The 22,764-nt window shown below is 27.2% G+C and overlaps 1 protein-coding gene across 2 annotated transcripts in view; it reads left to right on the top strand.

The window, feature by feature from the left end:
• Positions 1-22,764, top strand: part of LOC111631004 — a 54,670-nt gene that overhangs the window by 23,527 nt on the left and 8,379 nt on the right. For both annotated transcript variants that reach the window (XM_023375186.1, XM_023375187.1), the window contains exons 5-11: positions 49-224; positions 4,161-4,262; positions 7,183-7,298; positions 10,891-11,031; positions 15,830-15,958; positions 16,927-17,081; positions 21,014-21,111. In XM_023375186.1, coding sequence (XP_023230954.1) covers positions 49-224; positions 4,161-4,262; positions 7,183-7,298; positions 10,891-11,031; positions 15,830-15,958; positions 16,927-17,081; positions 21,014-21,111 — 917 coding nt within the window. The remainder of the gene's footprint in view (positions 1-48; positions 225-4,160; positions 4,263-7,182; positions 7,299-10,890; positions 11,032-15,829; positions 15,959-16,926; positions 17,082-21,013; positions 21,112-22,764) is intronic.

Here is a 22,764-nt window from a genome sequence, read left to right as displayed (position 1 = left end):
ACAAGATGAATAGAAAAAATATAATAGAACTTTAACCACATTAATCAGATCAATGGCATTATTTTATTAGTACATATAATTGTTCATATCATAAGTATTACTGTGGATCCTGCTGATGTTGCAGTTAGGAAGAAAAATTACAAAGGACCTCTTCCAACCTTTGATCGTGATAAACATGCACATGTCATTGAAAATCAAACTTGTCATCTATGCCTGGTAAAAGTGTAAGTATTTAATTTAAATTAAAAATTTTAGAAAAAATTCAATCTATGAAAAATGTAAGTTAAATGTTTTAAATATCTTTTTATAATGAAATAAACTTGTATATGGACATATTTTGTCCATATGCAACATCCATAACACATTTTTCCAAAAATTTGGAATGTAAACATATATGTTAAGTGTGTGTAAATATTGCTTATGTTACGTACATTAGGGTACCTTTTATTCGATCAATTTTTTTATATTTTGAGTTTTTGTCTTACCCCTTATCTTATACACAGTTAAATTATTTAAATAATAATAATAATTTGTGTTAAACATACTGTATTTATTCTAATAAATGGTGCCCTCTAATAATAAGTGTGCTTATCTTCTTCCAATAACCTGAAAAATTTCATAGTCTATTCAGTATTGTCACTCTTATCGTATTAACATAAAGCGCAAGTTTGTTGAGTATTATTATTCAAGCAATAATACAACAAAGTGAAAAAAGTTAACCAGATTTATTCCATTGATAGTCACCCTCTAATTGTAAGTGCTCTCTAATACGCTTCCAAGCTGAAAGTTATAGAAAGGTTAATGACCGCATTTATTTTAATGAAACATTCACTATATCATTGTAGTGATTAATCTGTCTGGTGAAAAAAGTATAAGAAAGCTATAAATATATAATATAAAATATTAATTTTTATTACAAAATGCATAAAATTATGTATTTAGTTAGTAATTCATATTGTAAAGCGTTATCTAGAAATCCATTATTAGATATAGATTATATCAGTGTAATAATTTATGATCAACTTCAGAGATGAAAGTGGCATGATTTTCACTAAATAACTAAGTTTATATCACTAAATTTAGTGAAAAATTGAAATAAATGTTCAATTTTTGGCTTGTTTAACAGGTAAAGGGTGCAAGTGAAACAACTTTTTTTGTTCCTTTAACAGAGGGAAGATAGTATTTAACAACTTCAAAACAAAGTAATTTTAGAAAATGTTGACATTTTTTGTATTAGCTCATGGTCATAGTTGTACTTTTTGCTACTGTTGGTGGGCTGTATACTTCGGTACTTTGGTGGGTTATGTCTTTGCATAGTAGGTGACAAAAAACAAAATTACAATATTTATAAAAACTTTTAAAGTAATTGTAAATAGACAAAAATAAATATAATTCTGGAAAAAACCAAATTTCTGCAGCTAGATCTCTGGTGGCTCTATTGTTAGAGGAAAATACTATACAATTAAATTTATAATCACTTTTAAATTGTGCTTTTGTTGAATCATTTTCCGTGATGCTATAATGAAGTTCATAGCCTGAAAAATAAAACCTTAATAACAGGAAAAACTGTTGCCTGCATAAAAAATATTGTTAATGAAAGAAAATTTACTCGAAGTAAGTTAATCTCAATGTTATCTATCAAGAAGAGCAATGGTACGCCGCACCAACATTTTTTTCAGTACAGGTAACCCCCGTATAACACGGTAGTTACGTTCCAAAAAATTGCCGTGTTATGCGAATCCGTGTTATACGAAACAAAGAACTAATACGAAAAGGAGGGTTAGGTTCCAAAAATTAAAAAACATGCTAGTATATTTTCATAATTAAGATAAATATCTTCATTAAAATTTTTTTAAGTGATACATATTAATATAAATTAAACAATGTTTTCTTCGTCATCACTAAAAACACTATTAATTAACCGAGAGCGTTTTCTTTTTGGCAAGTTATCCTTATCCTCTGAGCATTTTTCTGCATTATCTTCAGATCCATGCTTTACCTTTTGCAAAATGTATGTAATTTTAGATTGCTTGCTTCTAGTTAAAAGGTCTTTATAAATTTCCTTATATGGTGCTAAGCACTTATGAAGAATAAAGCAAGTATGGAATAAGGGAAAAACATTCGGCAACATCAGAAGCAGAAGCGTCGCGATCTGGCAACATTGAAACAAGTTTCGAGAAGGACCACGTGTATCGACAGAAGGCGAGAAGAGAAAATTTACATACTTAAGTACTAATAGTTCTCGAAAATAATAATTTTCGTGAACTATTATTAGTTAAGTATGTAAAAATTTATTACATTTCATGTTGTACCAGAGTTTTACCCAATTCTCGAACCGTGTCAGAGTGAATCCGTGCTATAAAAGTACCGTGTTATACGGGGGATGGTACCAATTCTCAAACCGTGTTAGAGCGAATCCGTGCTATAGAAGTGCCGTGTTATACGGGGGATGGTACCAATTCTCAAACCGTGTTAGAGCGAATCCGTGCTATAGAAGTGCCGTGTTATACGGGGGTTACCTGTAATGAGTTATTACACTGGCAATTAGTTCTAAATCAAGTGGATGTAGTTTGCTTTTAATGGAGGGAAAACATTCAGTTCATATGTTAGAATAATTCTTGTGCTGTTTACTTTCTTTACTGTGTTGAATAAGGACAGTGTTTTGTACTATAAAGATGTAATTTTGTAAGATTATAAATATCAGCTGGTTTGTATCTCTGTGTAAATTTTGGTAGTTGTTCTCTTTTCCAAAATTCATTATAAAACTGAATTTGATTTGCCAAAAATTATTTGTCCTGTGATGATGTGGCATTCTTTAAAGCTTGTAACCAGCTTTGATGATACCTTAAATTCTTTGAAAACATTCATTTTTGTTTCAAATTGTAAGGCTTTTTCCTGCAATATTTTTCCATTTGAAGGGGATATTTTTTGCTTCTTCAGTTCGAGAACCATTTACAATCATGATTTATGTTCATATGAGACAAGTTTATCAATAATAACTATTGTCAAAAATCTGCAAAATAAAACACTGAAGTGCTTTAGTGTTTTCTCATGTGGAAATTTCCACAGGTTATCGTAAAATGAGCTAGATGCCTCTTTTTTGTTATATTTTTGGTGATAAGAGTTATCTATTTATTAAATTATATACTGAGAACACATAATCATTAATACCTCGTATACATACAATTCAGAAAAAAGTGTCGAGAAGGCCAATATTTCATTACATATAAATGAATAAAAAAATACATGCTAATAAATGGCATATTGCCAGGACCAAAAGTTAAGTAAAATGGATTACTAATTACTATAACATGTACTTTGCTGTATTAGAAGTATTAAAAAGATTGACTAATTAATTACATGACTGGATCTGACCAGATTTCCATTAAGCTTGTTTATTTTTAATTATGTATTGTACAAAAATAATGAATAATAAAATAATTTAATATTTTTAAAACTTACATTTAATTACTAAATTATAATTATACATTAATATTGACTTCCCAAAAACTGATTTATTGATATTAAGCTAAACGATCGCCGTAATTAATCGGACTATTAACATGCTATAATTAATTGCTTGGGGTCTGGATGGCGTAACTGGCGAGCACATTGCACAGTAAGTGGAGGTTGAGGGTTCAAATCCCAACTAGTTCTTTTCTTCTGGAATGTTCTAAATTATTTAATAAATTATTAAATTATTATAATTATTAATTTAGATAAGAGATGGTGCCTAATGTCTACCTCTAGTATCAAATTACTTGTGCTATAATTAATAATTAGAAACTGTTAATATCTCAATTAATTATGGCAATCATTTGGCTTATAATTATACATGTTTTGTTTATGTAAATAAAGTAAAAACAAAAAAAAATAACAGTAATATATCACATCTACCCATTCTTAGATATGTACAAATAGAATGTTTTTATGATGAAAGCTATAGTTAAGAATTAAAATGTCAAAGAAAAAATTATTTGAACAGACATAAATGTTGTTTTATTTGTAATTGAAATTAATTATGCTGTTAAAAAGTTTTAATTGAAACAGCAATTATTGATGTTTCTGATATAATTTTATCTGTGTTAATTAATAATATAGAGTACCTACTCCTTTATATACTATACCTATTTATTTATTGTTTTATTTTATAATTACAGGGCTCCTCGTTCTAAGCATTGTAGTGTTTGTAATAAGTGTGTTTCAGATTTCGATCATCATTGTAAATGGCTAAATAATTGTGTAGGTGGAAGAAATTATAAGTATGTATTATTCATTAATACTAAAAAAGTCCTCGGTAGTTACGTTCCAAAAAATTGCCGTGTTATGCGAATCCGTGTTATACGAAACAAAGAACTAATACGAAAAGGAAGGTTAGGTTCCAAAAATTAAAAAACATGCTAGTATATTTTCATAATTAAGATAAATATCTTCATTAAAATTTTTTAAGTGATACATATTAATATAAATTAAACAATATTTTCTTCGTCATCACTAAAAACACTATTAATNTGTATAAACACAAGATCATTTCATATAGAGCGAATCATGCTCTTTAATATGGCCTACAGTTATGAACAATAATCAGTTGTTTTCCGAGAGAGGACTTGATGGTTCATAATTCGTGTTACTGTATCCATTCCATAGTACAGAAACACGAACTATATACCACGTTTCTGTATTTGTAACATAGTTTGTATTTATAATCATTAGCTGAATTTAAGTTTTATTACACCAAGGATAAACATATACTATATGAAATCTGCATATAGTTGATGATTAGAATGCTTTAATACTTCTTAATTTCAAGAATTATATTAAATCAAGGTTATGAATTGTTAGATCTATATTGGCATAAAAATTCTAAATGTTCATTTTGTAACGGATATTTAAATTGTAATTCTTATAAAATAATATAAAGTGCCTTATTACAAAAATACCTTGCAATTTGAATGGAGCTTTCGACTTAATTAAAAGTAATTATATCAATAAATTTGCAAAAGTGCAAGGTTAAATATGACAATGCCACGTTAATTATGGATTGGAAGGTTAAAAACAAAAGGTAGAATTAGTTATCATTAAATTAAGCGAGAGAATCATTTACATTTGGAATCGTTCCATTGATTACAGGCACGTATTCAAGATAAATCAAAAATATCCGAGTCTAGAAAATTCTGACTTTAATAATAATAGATTATGTTAAGATACAAGCCCAAAAATTTCACAATAATTTCATTAACAGTGTCTAATTACTTTGCATGAATCTTCAGTAAATATTTTACTAGAAATTAATACATTATATTTATTAAAACCATGCTTTGATTCACACGAAGAATCAAAAATAGTTATCCTTTGCATCACATGAAGAACCATATTGTACGGTGTTGTTTTAGCAAATGTTATTTATTGACAGCATCTCGGAAACTGTATTCGCTGCCAAGAAATAATTTATGCTGACAAGTGGCAACACTGTTGGCATCCATTTCCGTGTTACAATTTCTCTTCCTGCTTACCTTTATACCTGTATATATATATATTTTTTTTTTTGTAGTGATCTTCATAAGAAATTATCTTTCATATAGGTTCCAAAAATTAAAATAAATGATATAAGATATATATACACAGGTAACCCCCATATAGCATGGGAGTTATGCAGGGGTTACCTGTATATATATATATTGCCGTGTTATGCGAATCAAAGAACTAGTGCAAAAAGGGGGTTAGGTTCCAAAAATTAAAAAACATGCTGTTAAATCCTTATTTAAATCGGATTTATTATTTATTCTTTTCATAGGTAAAATACTTATTTATTATTTAAGTAAATATTTTACCAGAAGAATATTCATCCTATATGATGATCTCAGCATGAGCATCACCACCCAACTGGTAGGTTTTTGGGTGCGTTCATTGATAGCGGTCGCTCTGCAACGGGAGTGCACTTCTGTTTGTAGGCATTTAGGAATGACGGTGAAAGAAAGATAGCGGCACCCACACTATCGATAGTATCGTGATGGAGGATTCTAATTCTAAAATGAGCTTTTAGAGGCAAAAGAAGGGTCCCAATTGTAAAATTTAACCATTAAATAGATTATTTGTTGAAAGAGCATTCAAAGTAGCCACGAAAACAATTAGAATACTCGCGTGGAGTTACCTGGAGGTATAAAAGAACGCACCCTTTATTACATTTCATGTTGTACGAGGGTTTTACCCAATTCTTGAACTGTGTTAGAGTGATCCTGTGCTATAAAAGCACCGTATTATATGGGGATGTTCCCAATTCTCAAACCGTGTTAGACTGTATATATATATATATATTTTAAGTCTCATTTTAGAAAATTTTTCTTTTGTACTTATATAATTTTACCATAAATTTTAAAATACTGATTTTGAAATTAAAAACAAAAAACACTTGAAATTAAAAATTTTTATTCAAATTATTTGAAAATATTTAATAGTTTCCTTTACCGTTTACAGAAAATTGTATTTTTGATTTTAGGAAATATTTTTATTTGGATGAGATATTGCTTTTTATATTGAATAAAATATTTTCTAATATAGCAAAATGCATGTAGAAAATTTGTTTAGACATCAGCGATGTTGCTGTTTTTCATTTCAAGGCTTGTTGAAATTCAATATAAATTTAAACTTCCATTTAATATATTTGAACAAAAGAAAGATATTTTAATAATGTTTGTTTAAAAAATTATTATTTTATAATATAGTATATTAAAATATTAAATATTTTCATAAAATTCAAGACAAAAATTAAATTTTAACCACGTAAAAAGGAGTTATATTTTGTTTATTGTATCCTTTTAGGTAGAGATGACTGAAATACGGTCAAACATTTTTGATTAAATGTTTTTTGGTTACCTCAACTTTAGAGTGTATTTATTATTTTTATTTTATTAGAGTAGCCCCAGGTTTTGTCAATTTTCATGCTAATTTGCTAACATTATTTCTAAAACATTTTAAACATTTTAAAAATTACATTTTAAATCTGCATATTTTTAAATAATTAGATATATAAAATTTTTGACTTTCTAGTTAATTTAATTAAAAGTTTTCTATATAAGTTATAATTTTAAGTATAGAAGATATTATATATGAAGATTCAATAATAGAATTAATGTTAAAATTGATGATAGATATTATAATAATGAAAGTTTCTTTTATTTTTAGATTGTTTATTGCGTGTGTAACTTCAGCTCTTGTGGGATCATTGTATATCTTTGTATCAGCTGTTATACTAATAATAGCTTTCTATAACAAAGAAAGTTGGTTTTATGTAAAAAATTGTAAGTATTTTTAAATTTTAAGTTATTTTAAGGTTTAATTTTAAATTAGATAAAATTTTTAGAAAATTGCTAATTATTTTCTATGCAAATTCTTAAAATTATAGATTTAGATTTGAATTCGTTACCGTAACAAAATTAATCAATCCGATCATTCATATCCTTTTAGATCAGTAGTTCTTAAAATTACATGGTTCACAAACCATTTAATTTAAGTCAAAGGTAAACCTCTTTTGCCCCCGTTCACTTCTTATTCTATAAAAATCACCTTAAGTTACCGAACAGACAAAACTTTTTGACGTGAATCTAACATTTAAGATAAATGATTCTCATAAAAACATTGTTCTCTTGCTAAACAACACAAGATTGCATTTTAGAAAAATGACCAGATCAGTTTGTGGATCATCTGGTGAATGCTGATGGACTATCAGTAGTCTGCAGACCATATTTTGAGGACTACTGTTTTAGATAAATGATCGGCATTTTTAAAAATTAGTAAAAATTTTTTCTTATAGTAAAATATTAGTTACAATGGCTGTAAATAAAATTTTAATTTATAATTTTTTTAGAATCAAGGATCTATTTATATTTAAATTTCACTAAATATAAATAGTTGTCTGATTTACATATAAAAAATAGTTTAAAAAAGTGACTATTATTTATTAAGTGACTAATTTTTCAAATTAGTGTAGAAAATTCTCACTTAAGATTGTAATCGTTGTTAAATTTTCTTTGTAAAATTAATTTTACTGTTTGTAAAAGTATTCTATAATTCTATAAGTTATTAGAAATTACAACATTAGGTAAGAACTTGCTGAAATACAGAATATTATGTTGTATAATAGTAAAAAGTAAATAATAATTTATTAAAAGAACATTGGAATTTATATTGTTTATTTTAAATAATTTAACAGTTTGCAAGAATTAATTTGCTGTTTAAAATACAAACTTTATTTGGTTTATTAATAAATGATTGTAATCTAAATTTTGTAATTGCTGACTAAATTTGTATTTATTTATTTATTTATAAAATTACAGTTCTTTCAATAGTCACTATTTATTTACAGTAGTAACCATAGAAATTGCATCATCTATTAGAACAACAAAAAGCACTCAAAAGATATGCAAAGAAGCATATTTAAGCTATGATTGCAATTTGTAATGATAACCCATGTAGAACAGAGAAGAATCAAAGAAGAGTAAACAAAAAATGCAATTTATTGCATATAATGCTACATTGAATTTAACTATGTTGTTTCACATTATAGCCTTAACAATAATGTCAATGAGCACTGCTGCAAGAATTTGCCATTTGTAGTTATGGAATAAAAAAAGGGTTCACAGTATAAGTAGATATGAAAAGCACAAAATGAACAATTATTTCTTGTTGAATAGGATTCTAATACTTAACAGGCTGACCTCAAACATTAATAGCAGCTTTACAGCACTAGCATAATGGAAGTATTCTATACCAGGCTCATGATACCAAACTCTTCTCATACACTCCTGTAGTTGCTGTTTATTTTCTTTTGTATTTCTGCAATTTTTGTTCTCATAATATGACAACAGTTCTAAATAGAATTGAGATAAAGACATAGCCAGCTGAAGTATATAATCTTGGCTTATTAATTTTTTCCTAAACAATAATTTGTTTGTCAGTTTAAATGACAACAATGCTAACAAAGTAATACATTATGCTTTAAGTTTAGTCGTCATCTGGTATGGTGATATGGTGCAAAGGCATCTTGGAAAACACAGGATTGTGTGTCAAAATTGTTCCTTAATTGTTGAAATCAGCTTGCCAAGATTTTTTTGTAATACTGAATTCATAGATACATTGATAGTTTGTTCTGTCCATAAATATGTCTGTGAATGTAGAATGCTACAAAATATCTTACCTACCAAACTGATTCAACAATCAAGGAATAATTTTGTTGCATGAAATCCTGTGTCTTCCAGGATTACTCAGTACTGTGTCACACCAAGATGATGATTAAAGCATAATGTGCCCTTTCTCTGTAATGTGAAAACAATGCTGCTTGGGTAAAAAAAAATCCTACAAGAGGCCCCAATCAGATGCCTAAGCTGGCCAGTTCTGATTTCAACTAGTCATGTTCAGTATCAAAAAAACCTGCAATCTATATAAATGTTATATAATTGTGTTTTGATTATTAACACCATTCATTGTCAAAATATTGATTAATCACTTTCACATTTGCTAAAAATATTAACTTCTCATTGGAACTGACATTGCCATTATATATAAGAATTTCAAATATAGTGTATACCAGGGGTTCTCAAACTTTTTTAACTGTTGACCCTTCAAAGATTCCTGATTCCTCAAACTTTTACTTCCTCCTCTTTGTTAATAATGGTTAATAATAATATTTTAATTAATTATTATTATCTGATGAGCCAGTATTAATCTCACATTGTTTTCATAGAAAAGCCTTCTTACAGTGTGTAAATTTACAACATCCTTACACATGATCCATTGGACTAACAATTTTTAATGAATTGTTTTCAATTGACTCCCCCTAATCAACCCCTGAAAATGCCTTATCTAGCCCTGAAGTTGATATTGACTTTGATCATTTTGGAGACCTTAGTCTAATATCTCTGTTATTCTCCCAATAGACCAAAGGATCTTTCATACAGGCTTGGCAAAAAAACCAAACATTACTGGAGGGAAAGGTGCATGAAATTTTTCTGGTTCATTACTTTTTGTGGACTTTCTCACATGTTTGTGGACAGCCTACAATAATTCAAATTTTCTCTTGGTGTCTCAGATATTTTCTGTTTTGTTTTAAAGCACCAAAATGTTTCACTGCTTTATTAAGGTAATCAATATGTCTGCAACCATCATTAACATTTTGAAAATTTATTTTTTTTAAACTGCAGATCAAGCAAAGTTTGTATACCTCATAATTTTGTTTCTTTTAAATTGTTAACATGAACAGTTATTTTTGTTTAATAATTAAGTTTTTACATCTATTTTACACCACAAACCTTTTTTCCACAACTACAAATTGCAAATTCTTGCAACAGTGCTCATTAATAGTATTAGTAAGGCTGTGATATGAAATAATATTTATTGTTTCATATTGCAGTCTTATCAACAGTTAAGTTCAATGTAGAATTATAAGAAATAAATTGCATTTTTTTAATTCTTTGATTAACGTTTATCATGTAAATCACAAAATACTTTGAGTGTGTATTATATTGGCTGAATCAGTATTAACAACTTCATTGTAATGATTAAAATTAATGCTATATGAGAAAAAAACACATGGTATCATGTTTTCATCAAACCAATTTTTAATACAAGACAGATCATTCAGAAGACTATTCTTAAAAGGACATTTTTAATTTGAAATGCATTCAACAGATGGGCAAAGCAGCATTCTATATAATAGGAACTTTGCATATCCATTGAGTATTTTTTTATATTATAGATTATGCAATTTCTATGGCTGCTGCCATATTTAGTGTATGGTTTTTGAAATTTTATAATAAATAAATAATGTCAAAAGTTAAAATCTATTATTATTAGAAAATATTCCTGTAAAATTCAGATACATCTTTTCTTATATAGCAAGTGACAATTCTCTCTTTTTGTGGACTGCTACTACCATTTCTTCATTAATCAGCAGCAGTACTGGAGTTGGTTCTGATGTCCAATATTCATCTTATGCTTTTGCTACTTTTGTTCCTTCCACTAACATTACTAAAACAGGTAGAAATTTATGCATGAATATCATATTTTAACTGTAAAATTTAATTAATCTAAACTAACTTAAAATAATCAAAATAACTTTTACAAAGATTTTAATTAATAATACTGTAAATAATATATAATAATAGATTTTGCAGAAACAAGAAATATATAGAAAGTATTATACTACAATTTTTTGATAATTATAGAGAGTATTAAATAGGTCATAGTGTTGTTTTATTCTAAATTTAATTTTACATTTCAAACTATTATTTTTTCATATTTTTTAAAGATATGTTACATTAATAATCAAATAATTCATGTATGATTCAAACAAATTACTGAAAGATCTGGAAATGAATCTAATATACCATATCTTATTCAAATGTAAGATGCACTTTTTTCATGTTTTAGTATCTCTGAAAATAGGACATGTCTTATATTTGATGGAACCTTAGATTCAATATAATACAAAATAATCTAGTGCCATACATTTTATTTCCTTGTTACTAATTCCATTGTGTCCTTTTAATGGTTTTATTGTATCAATATTTGTGATAGTAAGTATTTAAGAAGTTAAATTAGCTCAATTTCATTAGTCTATTGCAGTAACATCATAACTACTTGGATAAAAATCTCAGAAAAAATTGTACACCACTTTTTCAAGAAATGTTGCATTTCTGATGCTTTAATGATACTGAGGAGATTGTGTGTGGAAAGAAGTGAGCATTAACAAGAGCTAACACATTAAGTGAAAAGGTTTCTGACTTTGTACCACAGACAATGATATTTAATTTTACTGTGCACTAAATACTGAATGAATTTATGTCAATAGAATTAATTTTTTGCATAAATTTGTCTTGAGTAGTCTGTTTTTCAAAAAAAAAGAAACTGTGGATGAATTTGTAGAAATTACCACTCAGCAGTGAGCAATGACTATAGTCGTCAAGGGCGATCGTGTAGCAGTTGTGAGGGATAACTATAGTCATCAAATTCTTTTGAGAGGTGTCGCCAAAAACTAGTTAAAACTTCTGCAAAAAAAATTCACATAAAAAATGAATTATGTAACAATAAAAAGACTTTTCTTTAATAGACATAACTGTTTACAAAATCTTTTTCCGAAACGGTAATGAGAAAAAATGCGTGGAAAAATACTTTAAAAATTTCCTATGTTTATTCTCCACTACATAGGGATATTATTATTATGGAAAGTATATAGGAGGTGTTACTCAAAGGTATTTCCTCTAAGGGGATGAAATGAAGTGAGAAGGTCTTAGACGGAAGGGAAAGTGGTTAGTGGCAGAGGCCAAAGAGGATGAAGGTGGGAAGAGAAGTTAGGAAATGAAGGGGGGGGTCATGAGTTACAGTGGGACNCAGCAGTGAGCGATGACTATAGTCGTCAAGGGCGATCGTGTAGCAGTTGTGAGGGATAACTATAGTCATCAAATTCTTTTGAGAGGTGTCGCCAAAAACTAGTTAAAACTTCTGCAAAAAAAATTCACATAAAAAATGAATTATGTAACAATAAAAAGACTTTTCTTTAATAGACATAACTGTTTACAAAATCTTTTTTTGAAACAGTAATGAAAAAAAACGTGAGGAAAAATATTTAAAAAATTTTTCAGTTTATTCTCCACTACTGGGGGTAGAACCATACCCGACTAGTCCACTGTTGAAAGGTTAAGGTTCATCTTACATTGGTTAGAATCTTATATTCAAGTAAATATGGTATATTTATGTAAATTTTTCATAAATATCATAGATTAAAACATAAGAATTACTGAATTTCATCATTGGTCTCAATATAAGTTAAGTAAAATTTACTTATATTATTCCAAAAATACATGTAACTTAATTACTAAATCCAAGCTGAAAAGTTAAATTTTGTAATATTTTATATTTGTTATTAACAGTAATTTAAAATTTTAAATATTAAAAATATAACTAATATAAAGTTATTCAACATTAAGGGCTTTTTAAGTAATGCTGCTTTTTAAAACTCTGAAAACAGTGTTTATCTATTGTTTTATTAAATAAATGCAAAATTAAATGTTTTGAATAAAATGTTTGCTTGTGTTTTAACCATTTTAACATTTATAAAAAAAATATATTTTGCATTCTTATGTTTCGCTGCTTTATTTATTACACACAATCTATCACCCAGTACCGAGATTTCTAATTATTATATTTTTTAATGTAAATTTTGTATTTTGTTGAATTGATTATTAGTTAAACGATATACTCTTGTAGTTTAATTAATATTTTTCCTACTTGAATACTCTTAATTAATTTATAATCATTGCCTGCTTCATAATGGCTGATAATGATGTACATTTTATAAATAAGTTATAAATTATATCCAGAATGGCAAAAATTTTTAATTTTTTTTTTTATTACCTTATAAAGCATTGCATTTCATGCAATTATTAATTATGCAATTTTTTTCTTTTATTTTTAAATTCTTTATAAATTATATTTTAATGTTCAAAATTCATTTTGGGCTTTTATATGAAATTTATATTTTCAAGTTTTAGAGAAAATAATTAAACATATTTTAATAAATAATTGCTACATATTAATATAAAATGTTTTTATCTAACATAGTTAACTAATTTTGCATATAGAATTTCATTTATTTAGATTCATAATAGAATTTTAAGTTTAATCTTATAACTTTTACTCCAAAAAATTTCTTGGGGTATATTTAGTCTGTCTCGCATATGTCAAGCCTTGTCCCTCACCACCTGGCCAAACTCACAATGGTTCTGAGAAAAGATCTGCTTCATGGGATAGAAAGAGTAAACTAAAATATCCAAAAAGTTGTTTGCTTTGACTTTTTATATTGAAATAGATTCATCAAACAGTAATAAGCTCTTACTAATTTATATTACACTTTAAACCTTAGGAGCAGAATATGTGAATGAATTTAAAAAATACAGATATTCCTTACATGTATNGTTTACGTTTTCTCTTTCAAACATTTATAAAGATAAGGTGACCAAACTGGTCATAAAGAATAGTTTGTTATTATAGAACAGTTATTTTAAATAATTTATACAGATATTAAAAACATAGCATTATTTGTTATGGATTTATTACAGACAAAACTGTTAATTATCATCTTGATATAAAAAGAATTTCAACTTATGGCAATTGGGATTTACACCAGAAGGCTTGTCATGGAAAAAGAATTTTTTTTTGTTTTTTGCACGAGAAAAAATTTTAATTCAAATTTTCACTGATAGATAACGTTATTATATTATCATACAATCAGAATAGCATGAAAAAAAAGTGAAGGTGGTATAGCATTTATTCATTTGCATTTACGAACATGCTACAACAGTAGTTGTTTAGTGTGCCTGCCATCACAACCAATGACATTGTGCAACTGTCGTAACATAATTCATAAATGCATGAAGCATAATAAGGTCTGTGGCAGTTTCATCAAGAAGTGTCTTATCCACCAATATCAGGATCGAGTTTAATACATTTAATAACTTGATTTGCACAAAATACTGATGATATAGCTCCACTTCTTCTTTTTAATTAAAGGATTTAAGTTTGCATATTTTTGTGATGCAAATGGTACAGTGCTTATTGGTGAAAATTTGAACTAAAAATTTTTCTTATATCAAAACATTCATGACAAGCCTTCATGACAAGCCTTTTGATGTAAAGCCCACTGTAATTTGTCAATTTGTTGATTTTATATGATTTTTTTTTTGTTAAAGTCTCTGAACTTTTGGGACATACTTTATATACAAAGTTAAAATCCTTAGTGATAAAATATCCAAAGCATTTTATTTTATAAATTGTGCTGATTTAATAAAACTTTTGAAATAAAAGCATTTATATTGTGGTAAAGAATTGAATAACAAATCTTATTTTTATAGTGAAAGTATGAAAAGTCAACATCATTTCTATATTAGATTGTCTTTTACAAATTTCTTTTATGGCCAGTACTTACAAGAAAATTCTATGAGCATTTTTGCATTTATACCTTGTATATTCTTATATTTGTTAAAATAAATGTTTAATTTTGATTCTTCAGATATGTTTTATCAATGATAGTAAATGAAAAATTATATAAAACATGATTTTATCATTCATGGTTTATTGTATATTCAATTATTTTCACATGCTGTTAAATTTTGTGCACATATAAAGTATTTGTATATTATATGCATGGAAATGTCATTTACATTACAAATTTAGTTAATAATGTTAATAGTAATTGGATTGCAATTTTCAAATAGCAGATTTATAAATTTCCATTCGCATATATTAATCCTTCATTAATCTTGAGAATGAGTTAGTTGAAAATTGAGACCAGATATGGAAAGCTTAACAATATATGAACTTCTGGTATGGATCGGAAGCTACATGATTTTGATTCAAAAGTTTTATCTTATTATATAGAGCAGTAAGTTTGGTATAGAATTGACACTTATGATAATTTAAATTTAAATACAGTGCAATTGTAAAGTTCCTCTGCAGTGGGCAAGGAAACAGAAAGAGTTTCCAGGAAAGAAGTAATGACATCACAGGTAACTCATCTGTCAAAAGAGTTAAAGTAAGTTATGATGTCATCACTCGCTCAAGCCATCTGGGTGTGGCTCACAGCAGCGGGACTTTACAATTGCACTGAATGATTAAAAATTGCATCCCAGCATTGTGATATCATCACAATAAATAAAATTTTTATATATCAGGTAGAAAATTCTTTTCTAAGTTCCAATGTACTATCCTTGTAAAAACTGAAATTTTTAATAATTATAAATTTACTGTTACTTACTATTTATTTATTTTTTATTTTTAGAACCAACTTTTATAGTATTTGTACCAGTCAGCAGTACTTTTTTCCTCATTGTGGTGTTTACAATAATAGCTTTGACTTTCCTTGCAATTGGATTATTGGGACACTTATTGATATTTCATATATATCTCAGTAAGTATTGTTGTTAATTTACCTGTATTTATAATACAATAAATAATCTCTCTTGGAATTGTACTAGAATTCAATATGAATGGATAATTTCATTATTTACTAAAGAAATCATTCATATAACTTATTAAAAAATATCTTTTAAGCTGTGTTAATATTTTCCATAAGAATGTATACAGAAGATTTTTATACATTATTAATAATTTCATTATTTGAAAAATATGTATTCCTATTTCTTTCAGTCTAAATATATGTTGATTGAAATTTCAAAATTAAAAAAAGGATAAAAGTTATAGAGAAAGTATATACATCTCACTATATTTAGTAAAAAATTTATAACAATTTCTTATTTGCATTTTTCGGGCTGTAATTTTCAAAACTTGTAGACTTATAAATTCCCACTAGCAGCTGTCTGTCCTTTCTTAATCGTGAGAATAGAGTTAGATAGATGAATATTAAGACCAGATATGGAAAGCTTAGAAGCAGGAGGGCCCAATTAACTATATACAAATTTCAAGTTTGGATCAGAAGTCACATTATTTCAATTCAGAAATTTTCTCCTGATTGCAGTTAGATAGATGACTGGCATTATTCCATTGTTATTGGGAAAAGTGTGATATACAGGGGCAAGAGACTACTAAAATTGAGAGCATTGAGATGATGTCACAATAAATAACTGCTTGTTTACGTTTTCTCTTTCAAACATTTATAAAGATAAGGTGACCAAACTGGTCATAAAGAATAGTTTGTTATTATAGAACAGTTATTTTAAATAATTTATACAGATATTAAAAACATAGCATTATTTGTTATGGATTTATTACAGACAAAACTGTTAATTATCATCTTGATATAAAAAGAATTTCAACTTATGGCATTATACTACTGTATTTAAGATATAACTTTTAAAACTAACAAAGAAAATAAAATTAACCGCTATTATTTATTATTTTTTCTTTTTTTACTCTTAGTGTGCAAAGGTCTTTCTACTTATGATTATATTATACAGAAACGTGAAACTGCAACAGAATCTGCTTCAAGTAAACTTACTCAATGTGGACTTAAACACCATTTGAAAGATGAAGGAAAATTTTATTATTCATGCACACAAATATTTGCAAGAAAGGTAAGTTTTAAAACAGAATTTATAAATATGTATAGCTTATACAATGAAATCTGGGTTTAGAGGACAACTATACACACAATATATGATTCCAGCATTGTAACAGGACTACTGATTTTCTTTTCCTTTGATTAAGGGGACAATACCTCCTGCAAATAATAGACAAAAGTTTCTTATATTACCACTTAAACAGACAGTATAATGGATTATGTGTTTCTCATGAACAATAATAAAAAAAAACATGATCATCTTCAGTGCCATTATTTTGTACGAATTGTGTTTTAAAATGGATCAAATGAGATTTTTTAGTTTTATTTTTTAGATAGTACTCTGACACTCTTGAAAGATATCATTGGCATTTTCCCTTGCATAATGGATGAGAAGCATTAAGAAATTCAGAGTTTTGAAGACAAAAGATTAACAGAAGCAGAATGAATCAAATAAGTCAAGTGTTGGGAAAATTGACAAATATCATACTTGGGAAGGCTAGATAACATAATTGGTAATGTTTGTATAGCTTATAGTGTACTGTAGTTGCAGTTTTGAGTGCTATTTCAGGCCAGATTTTTTAGATTTCTTTAAATTAATTGACCATTAATTTCTAATTATTAAATTTATTACAAAATAACAATTTGGCACTGAAAATGTGCCATTTAAATATGCTAATTTATTTAAATTATTTTTATGCAACCGATTCTTTGATTATTTTTGATTTCTGTTTTTATCACACATTATTTTCAAAAAACCATGTATATTTTACAATATCTGACTGCCTTTTAAATAAATGTTAAGTGTATTAAAAAACTTCTGTAAGTGGATAAGATCTTTGATCCCAAGAATGTTAACTATATCTAAGTTTTCATTGTATTTTTTAATAGTTGTATACTGTTTTTGTGAGACAGATAATAGCAAAATGGGGAAATGCAAACATTATCCTATTATTCTAAAATCTTAGTGATTTTTTTTTTGTTTTATTAATTATAGTTATAAAGATTAAATTCTAATAGGTTTCATTTTTTAATAATAATGCGAAGAAGTTCTCTATAGCTTAGAGAGTTCTCCATGCAGGTACAAATTGAAAATTGTACCTGCATGGAGAACTGACTAAGCTATACAGGTACAAATTGAAAATTGTATCCAATAAAGTAAATATTGTCATAACTCCAATGAAAGAACCAAAAGTTTATTTCCACTGTTCTGAAGTTCAGTTCAGTTCAATTCAGTTCAAAACTCACAATTATCACAATATATACCTTAATCCTCTGTCTCTCTCCTGCACCCACTGTTTGTGATGTGCACAACCTGAGAAGAAAGAAGGGGAATAACATCTTGCTGCTCATTGAGACTTTCTTTTCACTCGCCAAACCAAAAATGTCCTTTGTCCTATAGGCTTGTACAGGAGTACTTCTAGATTCAGATCCCGCCAACATCATTGAGCCCTAGGGAACTTGGATCCTACTGCTTGACCTTCCTAACCACAACAAGTCCATTTGGACAGACAAAAGGTCAACAATGAACTAAATCACATGGTCTTAAGACCACAATAATCATATAGAAAATTATTGTAAAACTAATTTTGTTGTCACAGAAACAAAATGTAATATGATATGATTATAATTTTCTTTTAAAGATTATATATTTAATAAAATTTTTTTTTCTTTATCCTGAGAGTATTAAAAAATGAAATAGTTCTGAAACTTCAGGATTATTTTGTATATTATGAATATTGATTCTTTATTTTATTCTGGACTTGTATTAAAATAAGAAAAATATTTTAAAAATTACATTAAATTTCTTTTCAGGTTATAAATTTATATTTAAACTCAAGAAATATTCAAAATAAACTTTTTCATTTGTCTTTTTTAAAAAATTTTCAATATATATATTTTTAGTATAGGTTAAGATTTTTTTTATTATCCTCCCTCCTTAGGAACCCATAAAAAAATCTTTCAGCTGTACAAATATATTTATTACAAATTATCAGTTAACATTTCTTTTCTGTCAGTCCTGTAGTAATAGAATTCATGTAATTTTCACTGAACTATAACTTTTTTTTCTCTATTCTTTGCAATTGTCTTTCTCCAGTTGAGTAGAATAAATTCAGAAGTAGCTAACAAGTTGCAAGCGTACTAACCTCAACAAGAGCTACGAGTTATAAATACATGTATAAAATGGTATAAATGACCATCTTTAATTTTGTTGTTTATCTTGTTCTTCACTTTAAGATGCAAGGAATTAAGGAACATTCAGAGAAAGGTATTCCCTCTACTCAGTCTCCTCTGGTGTAAGAAACAAAAGTATAGAATGAATATGATTTGGAAGTGCAAATTAAATTGACTACTATGTTTGCATGAAATAAGTACCACACATTTTTTGATTTGTCTAAGTATGAAGTCCATTTATGAAACAATTTATTAAACTGAAAGTTTGCTGTCAGTTAAATATTTTTGAGATCAAATTCATTATAATGAGATTCCACCGTATATTTATTAATTAAAAAAACAACTTGTTGCTCTAGTGAGTTTCTAAAATATTTTCATTCCACGTATTCAAGATGATAATCTTGTATATTTTGTTGGTTTAATAATTATGCATAATACATCAGTTATTTTAAACTTAAAGTAAATAAATTGTTTTTTGAAATCTGTTAGTCATATTGTAGAATTATTATAAAATTGTCACCACTTTTAATTCAGTATTTATTATGAATTGAGAAATATTAAAATAAACATACACTTAATTATTTATTTAATAATAAATATATAAATAACAGCAACAAACTAATATTCTAAACTTTAAATAATTGCAAAGGTTATTTATAGTCATTGATACAATACTTAAATAATTTAAGTATATAACATGACAGAAGATTCTGTAAAATTTATGTACTTTCATTTTGCGCAATTGTGGTTAGTCTATTAGAAAATTTTGTCTTTTCAATTCAAATGTCTTAAAAATTTTCATATACTGTACATTTCTATAGTTTTTATTAATACTTATTACATAAAACAGATTTTGAAAATATGATAATTAGTATAGTATGAAACATTGCAGTTTTAAAAATGCTAAATTTCTAAGCTTGTAACTTGTTTTGAAAATATAAATATACAGAGTAGCCATAAAGTTTCCCTATTCAGAGCACACTATAGCTGTAACCAATAAGTGGATTGATACCAAAACTTGTATTTAGACTATGAAAAGGATGCAGAAAATGATTTTGCAAGAAAAAATTTTTAGTTTGAAAGCTTCTGCTATTGGGCACATTAAGGAAAATATACAAAAAAACAAAAACAGTAAAAATGAAGACCAACCTTAACATGACTATAATTTACATTATGCATTATGCAAATAATGTTTGATTTTATGATTATTTATAATGTTAAAATAACAGATTAAAACTAAGTCAATGAAAACAAAGATATGGCACTACAAACAAAAAGTCAATCTGCATTTTTTTTTTGCACTGCCTTCAAATTTTACATCTGATTAAAGTGGTACCGTACATATTGAACAACATTCTTTGCATCAGTAGTTTACTAATGCTGATGCAAGGATTTTCTGATGATGGTATGTCCCTTGCAGAACAAATGCATTTTTTTGTTTTTTGTGTGTGTGTATTTCCTGTAAAATGTCCCCTAGTGGTAGAGGACATTTTACAGGACTCTACCACTTGAACTAAATTTTTTTTCTGGAAAATCCTTTTACACATTCTTTGCATAGTCTGTTTACAAATTTTGGTGTTAATTCACTTATTGGTTACAGTTACAGAGTGCTCTGAATAGGGAAACTTTAATTATGGTCACTCTGTATATTTACATTTAATATAATGAATGAATAAGAAATTAATACATGAAAATATTACTTATTTAAAGGAAATATTTATATTTTACTTAATAAAAATAATAATTTCAAAATATTTTTTAATCAAATTTCAGGCAAATCAAATATCTCCTGTTCGTCAGGATGGTGTTATAAAAAAATCTGAAAAAGAAGAATGGGAACTGCAGCAAAATATAGATACTAAAGATAAAAGGTAATTATCAAAAATGTTTTTCTTAATGATGGTCAAATCAATAGTAAAGATAAAAGGTAATTATCAAAAATGTTTTTCTTAATGATGGTCAAATCAATAGAATACAACTATTTATACAATTATAAATATAATGTTGATTATTAAACAAGACATCAATTTCATATGAATGATTTAATTCACTGTTTTGTAATTTATCGAGAGCATAATTGCACATGTATATATTTTATTCCTATCTCAATAATAACACTACATAAGAAAACAAAATGTCATTTATTTTTGAATTTGACAGATGTCAATTGGTTAATTGTTGTTTTCAAATTCTGCAGACCTTTATATCATCCTTAAAGATTTGTTTTCTTCTTCTTGAGAAAATATTTTTGATATTTTTATCCATTTTCTCAAAAATAGAACTTGGTGAAAGTGTTTCATTTTTAATCTCCATTCCTTTGTAGTAGTTAGACAAATGTGTTCAATTCTATCTCTCAAAAAAAAAAAAAACTTTAGATTTTAGAAATATAAATGAGAAAGCTGAAAAGTAACCATATAGCAAAGAAATAGTTTCCTCATTTTTCAGAAATTGTAAAGTGAATATCTTCCCAAATTATTATTTGAATTTTGGGACTGCATTTTGAGTATCAAACTATTCTTATTCATATGAAAGGGATGAGACAGCCAATCTTTTTGCCAAATTATACTTTTTTTCACACTAGACTTTCTTCTTTCTTCTAATTGTGCTAAGTTGACAAAAATTAACAGTAATATATAAATCTGTGAAGGTCAAATGCAATTTTACATCATTGAGACTCGCTTTTTATGGATTTTGTTAAGTAATATTAAGATTTGTGATGACATTCAGTTTTATTAGTATTAAGTAGATATAAGTCTTCCTACTAATAGCCACTTGGCACTAACTTCTACACTTAGCTATTTGTGGCTGCACTTAATTATTGGTGTTTGCTACACTCCAGTTTTCTTTTAGACCCTTTAGAGGGATCCTACCTAAGGTTACAGTATCTAGTCCCCCAAACAGTGAACATTTCTCTACTGACCATCTCCTCTCCCTCCTCCTTTCCCTTGCTCTCTTTTCTGCCAGCTAAACACTTCATGTATGGCCGATGTCTTTCTTGTATGTATGTGACTTTGCTGTGTTCTTGAAGTGTATCTCCATAATCTGTCCTTTTACACAAAATTTTTAAACATAAAAAAAAATGAAATAGAAGAATAAAGACTATTTTACAATAGAAAAAGTAAGAGTACATTGAAAATACATATCATGAAAGCAACATTTCCCAATAAAAAGAATAGCCACTGATGGGAATGATGTTCTTTAGTTTGATCATTTCATGCATTGAACAGTCTTGTGGCATGAGTCATCATTTAAGTATTTCTTGATAGCTATAAAGCATCTTCAACTATTGATTTGATATGATAAGTAAGCATCTGTTGTCTTAGATTTTAGATACAACAAATAATATAAAAGATCAACATTAGAATATGAAATAACAACATACAAGAAAAAAACCAAATATTTACACCTGAGGAAGCCCTTTAATGAAAAAGAAATGAAAGTAAGTCAAATGTCACTGTTTTTGGGCTACAATTTGAAAAATTGTAACCTATAAATTCCCACAGGTTGTCTGTCTTTCCTTAATC

The sequence above is a fragment of the Centruroides sculpturatus genome, unplaced genomic scaffold (genome assembly GCF_000671375.1).
Source record: "Centruroides sculpturatus isolate CEXI.00-Female unplaced genomic scaffold, Cexi_2.0 scaffold687, whole genome shotgun sequence".
Lineage (NCBI taxonomy): Eukaryota > Metazoa > Arthropoda > Arachnida > Scorpiones > Buthidae > Centruroides > Centruroides sculpturatus.
This window is presented reverse-complemented; position numbering and strand designations above follow the sequence as displayed.